This window comes from Artibeus jamaicensis, unplaced genomic scaffold, assembly GCF_021234435.1.
Source record: "Artibeus jamaicensis isolate MK-2021 breed Jamaican fruit bat unplaced genomic scaffold, CSHL_Jam_final contig_588, whole genome shotgun sequence".
NCBI lineage: Eukaryota > Metazoa > Chordata > Mammalia > Chiroptera > Phyllostomidae > Artibeus > Artibeus jamaicensis.
Genome location: NW_026521895.1, coordinates 3,942,835 through 3,949,418, shown reverse-complemented (window position 1 = coordinate 3,949,418; position 6,584 = coordinate 3,942,835). Strand labels below are relative to the sequence as shown.

Here is a 6,584-nt window from a genome sequence, read left to right as displayed (position 1 = left end):
ATTTGCTTGTGGGAAATGGCGGAAGGGACTGAAATCTGAGAGAGTGGTGCAAGTGCCATTGTTCCCTCTCTGATCCTACCCCCACATACAATGTCACAACCCAGAGACAGGTGGTGGGGGTTTGCCCTGCCCTGGTGAATACCTAAGGCTCTACCCCTCACTATGTAACAGGTGTGACCAAACCAAAAAAATGGTTCAAAAGGAAGAACAGATCAAAGTCCCAGAGCCAATACATCTAAGCGACCAAGAGATAGCCAACCTATGAGATGCACAGTTCCACAGTTCAAAGCACTGCTGATCAAGATGCTCACAGAATTGGTTGATTTTGGTCACAAATTAGATGAAAAAATGAAGGCTACACTAAATGCAATGAAGGGAAATGCACAGGGAACCAATAGTGATGGGGGAAAAAAATGGAACTCAAATCAATGGAGTGGACCAGAAGGAAGAAAGAAACAAGCAATCAGAAAAGAATAAAGAAACAATTCAAAAAATGAGGAGAGGTTTAGGAACCTCCAGGACATCTTTGAACGCTCCAACATCCAAATTATAGGGGTATTAGAAGAAGAAGGGGAAGAGTGACAAGTGGAAAACTTATTTGAACAAATAATAAAAGAAAAATTCCCCAATTTGGCAAAGGAAATAGACTTCCAGGAAATCCAGGAAGCTCAGAGAGTTCCAAAGAAGGTGAACCCAAGGAGGAACACACCAAGGCACATCATCTTATACATTACCCAAGGTTTAAATGAAGGAGAGAATTCTACAAGCAGCAAGAGATAAGGGGACAGAGGGGACCTACAGAGGAGTTCCCATCAGACTGTCAGCTGATTTCTCAAGAGACCTTACAGGTAAGAAGGGGCTGGACAGAAGGATTCCAAGTTATGAAAAACAAGGACCTACATCCAAGATTGCTCTATCCAGCAAAGCTTTCATTTAGAATGGAAGGGCAAATAAAGTGCTTCTCAGATAAGGTCAAGTTAAAGAAGTTCGTCATCACCAAGCTCTTATTTTATGAAAAGTTAAAGGGACTTATCTAAGAAAAAGAAGATAAAAATATGAATAGTAAAAAGACAGCAAATTCACAGTTATTAACAACCACACCTAAAACAAAAGCAAACAGCTAGAACAGAAATGGAACCACAGAAATGGAGATCACATGGAGGGTTATCAACAGGAGAGTGGAAGGAGGAGAGAGGGGGGAAAAGGTACAGATAATAAACAGCATAGATGGTAGGTAGAAAATAGATAGGGGGAGGGCAAAAATAGTATTGGAAATGTAGAAGCTAAAGAACTTATGAGACATGGACATGAACTAAAGTGAGGGAATGTGGGTAGGAGGATGAAGGGGAATGAAGGGAGGAAATGGGGCAATTGTAATAGCATAATCAATAAAATACATTAAAAAATAAAAGTAAAGATATGGAAAAAGATATTTCATGCAAATGGAAAAGAAAAAAAGCTATGGTAACAATACTTATGTCTGACAAAATAGACTTTAAAACCAAAGCTATCATAAGAGACAAATGACACTACATGATGATAAAGGGATCAATCCAACAAGAGGATATAACTATAGTAAATATTTACAACACACCCAACATAGGAACACCTAAATATGTAAAGCAAATCTTGATAGACATAAATGGAGAGATTGACAAAAATACAGTCATAGTCAGGGATTTTAACTCTCCATTGACTTCAATAGATAGATCTTCCAGGAATAAAACCAACAAGGAGACAGCAGCCTTGAAGGACACACTATATCAAATGGTTTTAATTGACATCTCCAGGCATTTCACCCCAAAGCAGCAGAATACATATAATTTTCAAGGGCACAGGACAGTTTTCTAGGATAGACCACATGTTAGGACATAAAACAAGTCTCAATAAATTTAAGAAGATTGAAATTATATCAAGCATCTTCTCTAACCAAATGCTATGAAACTAGACATCAATCACAAGAACACTGAAAAATATGCAAGGATATGGAAGCTAAACAACATGTTATGAAACCATGAATGGGTCACCAAGAAGATCAAGAAAGAAACCAAAAGATACCTTGAAACAAATGAAAATGAGCACATAATAATCAAAAATCTTTGGGGCACTGGGAAAGCAATCTTAAGAGGGAAATTCATAGCATTACCGCCCTATCTCAAAAAATAAGAAAAAGCTCAAATAAACATTTAACTTCATACTTAAAGGAACTTGAAAAGAACAATAAAGTCCAAAGTGAGTAGAAGGAAGAAAATAATAAAGATCAGAGAAGAAATAAATGAAATAGAGCTTAAAAACAGATACAAAAGATCAATGAATCCAAGAGCTGGTTCTATAAATAGATAAATAACATTGACAAACCTTTAACCAGACTCATCAGGAAAAAAAGAAAGGACCCAAATAAATAAAATTAGAAATAAAAGAGGAGAAATAACTACTGACACCAAATAAACACAAAGGATTGTAGGAAAATATTGTGAATAACTAACTATATACCAACAAACTGGATAACCTGGATGAAATTAATATATTCCAAGAAACATACAGTCTTCCAAAACTAAATTAGGAAGAATCAGAGAATCCGAATAGACAGATTACACCTAATGAAACTGAAGCAGTAATCACAAAACTCCCAACAAACAAAAGCACTGGACTGAATGTCTTCACAAGTGAATTTCACCAAATATTCTGAGAACACCTCTCCTTCTCAAACTGTTTCATATAATTCAAGAGTAGGGAAGGCTCCCAAACTCATTTTGCACGGCCAGTATTACCCTAATTCCAAAACCAGCAGAAGACACTACAAAGGAAGAAAATTATAGGATAATATTTTTGATGAACACAGATGCTAGAATCCTCAGCAAAATATTAGCAAACTAAGTAGAACGATGCATTAAAAAGATCATACACCATGATTGATTTATTCTGGGACTGCAATGTTGGTACATTTTCAAATCAGTGATGTGATTCACCACGTAAATAAAATGAAGGATAAAAACTACACGATCATATCAATGGATGCAGAAAAAGCACTTGATAAAATCCAGCATACAATTTTGATAAAAACTCTCAGCAAAGTGGAAACAAAACCTAAACATAATAAAACAAAGAGGGAACATACATAAACATAATAAAGATGATATATGACAAACCCACTGCCAGTGCCATAATCAATGGGCAAAAACTACAAGTATTTCTCTAAAGACCAGGAACAAGACAGGGATGCCTGCTTTCATTTCTCATATTCAGCATAGTACTAGAAGTCGTAGCCACAGCAATCACACAAGAAGAATCAATAAAAGGCATCCAAATTGGAAAGGAAGTAAAACTGCTATTATTTGCAGATGACATGATACTATACATAAAGAACCCCAAAGATTCCACCAAGAAACTTCTAGAACTAATAAATGAATTCAGCAAAGTAGCAGGATATAAAATTAATATTCAGAAATCAGTTGCATTTTTATATAAAGCTAATAGAATGAACTAATAGAATGGAAAAATAAGAAAACAATCCCATTCATGATTGCTTCAGAAAGATAAAAATGATTGCGGAAGTGCTTTTTGAGGTAGCATGTGGGTTAGTGTGGTCTTTTGCCATGGCATGCCATGGTTAGCTTCCACCATGGCACACCATGGCCAGGGCCAAAAAATGCAGAAGGTGATCATACAGCCCATCAACCTTATCTTCAGATACTTGCAAAACAGATCTCAGATTCAGGTGTGGCTTTATAAGCAAGTGAATATGGAGATAAAGGGCTGTATCATTGTTTTTGATGCATGCATGAACCTTGTATTAGATGATGCAGAAGAGACTCATTCTAAAACAAAGTCAAGAAAACAACTTGGTCAGGTCATGCTAAAAGGCAATAATATTACTCTCCTCTAAAGTGTCTCCAACTAGAAATGACTAATGAAGTGAGAAATCGTTGAGAATAGTTTGTGTTTTTTGGTGTTCTTTGTTGCAGGTAGTCCTTGAACATTTATTCATGTTGTTTTGATTACCCTTTTATTATTACTAGATGATAATAAATGCTATGTGGTTGTTTTTATTAAAACAAAAGACTAAAATACCTAGGAACAAACTTAATCAAGAATGTAAAAGAGCTGTACTTGGAAAATTATAAGACACTTAAGAAAGAAATTGAAGAAGATACAAATAAGTGGAAGCACATACTGTGTCATGGATAGGAACAATTAACATCATTGATACATCCATACTATAGATTCAACACAATTGCTATCAAGATTCCAATAACGTATTTCACAGAACTAGAAAAAAATTTTGTTAATTTATGTGGAACTTCAAAAGGCCCCACACAGCAATAGCAATTCTGAGAAAGAACAAAGTAGGAGGAATCATACTAGCTAATATCAAACTATACTATAAGGCCATAATAATCAAAATAGCATGGTACTGGCATAAAAACAGACACAATAGATCGATGGAACAGAATGGATAGCCCAGAAATAAAACCACAGCTTTTTCGTCAGTTAATATTCGACAGAGGAAGAAAGCATATACAATGGGTTAAAAATAGTATATTCAATAAATGGTGCCGGGAAAAATGGACAAATATATGCAGCAAAATCAAAGTAAACCACTTTCTAACACTACTCAGAAGTGTTAATTCAAAATGAATCAAAGATATAAATATTAAACCCGAAGCCATAAAAATCCTAGAAGAAACCATAGGCAGCAAAATCTCGGACATTGCTCATAGCAATATTTTATTGGCTATATCTCCCCAGGCAAGGGAAACAAAAGATAAAAATAAGCAAATGAGACTACATCAAACTAAAAAGTTTTTAACAGCAAAAGAAATCATCAGCAAAATAAAAAGACAACCCAAAGAATGAGAGAATATATTTGCTGATACATCTGATAAGAGGTTAATATCCAAAATTTATAAAGAATTTATAAAACTCAACATCTAAAAAATAAGCAACTAAATTAAAAAATAGGCAAAAGACTTGCATAGACATTTCTCTAAAGAGGACATACAGGTGGTCAATAGAAAAATGAAAATATGCTCAATGTCACTAATCATTGAGAAATGCAAATTAAAACCTCAGCAAGATATCACTTCACACCTGTCAGAATGGCTAACATCAATAAATCAGCAAACAAGTGCTGGTGAGGATATGGAAAAGGGTGAACTATTTTGCACTGTTGGTAGGAATGCAGACTGGTGTAGCCACTGTAGAAAGCAGTATGGAGATGCCTCAAAAAAATAAAAATGAACCTGCCTTTTGACCCAGTAATCCCACTTCTGGGAATATATCCAAAGAACCCAAATCACTAAATCGAAAGAACATGAGCACCTCTATATTCACTGCAGTATTATTTATAATCACCAAGATATGGAAGCATCCCTACAGTCCATCAATAGATGAGAGGATAAATAACTATGAGGTAGTTACACAATGGATTCCTACAAAAAGAAGATAATTTTTACCTTTTTGACAGTATGCATGAAACTGGAGGAGATTATTCTAAGTGAAATAAGCCAGTCAAAAAAAGGCAAATACCATATGATTTCACTCATGTGGAATCTAATGAAGAAACTGAACTCACATTGAGAACAGAGACAGACTCATAGATGGAGAACAGATGACAGCTAGCAGCAGGGGTGAGGTTAGGAGGTGGAAGGATTGAGCAAAAAGGAAAAAGGACTCATGGACATGGACTACAGTATGGTGATTGGTTCAGAAAGGAGGGTATAAGAGAACTAAATGGTAATAGAAAAAATACAATAAAGATTACATTAAAAAAGTGAAAGTTCATTCTTGTGTTATTATTTATTAATTATTGTATTATTTTCCTTATGAACAATTGTAAACCTACTTTTGCCCCACCGTGAATTTAATCTCCTTGAGCTTTACAAGCAAGTGAATAGGTCAATGTGTTGTATATAATGATTAAATATAATATACAATATAAAATTCCTTGCACATAGTAGACACTCTGTAAATAGTACCTATCATTTTTACCACTGTTACCATAGTTCTGCATGGCATAGATGAAGCAGTTACAGGAATTCCTTAATCAACATGTGAAATCTTTATCTTTGGAGTCTGGAAGGGCAGCAGCAAGCCAGCTTTGCCAAGGTCTAAGTGCTTTGTTATTAGAGCAAACCATATGGAACAGCCATTCTTACATGGCAAAAAGGGTGAAATAGCAACAATTTCATATGGTCACCTACTATTATTGCACTTGTTCAATGTATCAGCTCATTACATCCTATTTTGCTTTTTCTTTACTGCTTTTTAAAATTGTCAATAAAACACCATTATTGCTGAGAGAACAAGTCAATTTGGATATTGATTATCTTTTTCATGTGTTGTCCTTCAGATGGTATTTTGTTTATTTCTGACAATTAAATGACTTGTATTGTTGCTATAGCAAGTTATAAAACTTAGAAAACACGCACAAGAAATAACAATCGACAAACAGGGTATGTAACAAATTTCCATGTCTATTTACACCACTGGATGAGGCTTTCTGTGTATTATGGTGCCACTGGGAACCATGGGAAGGTGGTCTCTGTGTCTGAAAACCCGCCCATTGCCATGTGTGGAATATG

The 6,584-nt window shown here is 35.1% G+C and overlaps 1 protein-coding gene across 1 annotated transcript; it reads left to right on the top strand.

Annotated features, from left to right (window-relative positions):
• Nucleotides 1–3,622: 3,622 nt before the first annotated feature.
• On the top strand, nt 3,623–3,886 carry LOC119062509 (small nuclear ribonucleoprotein E-like). Its single transcript, XM_037163502.2, has one exon. The coding sequence runs from the start codon at nt 3,623–3,625 to the stop codon at nt 3,884–3,886; it is 264 nt and encodes an 87-aa protein (XP_037019397.2).
• Nucleotides 3,887–6,584: the final 2,698 nt, after the last annotated feature.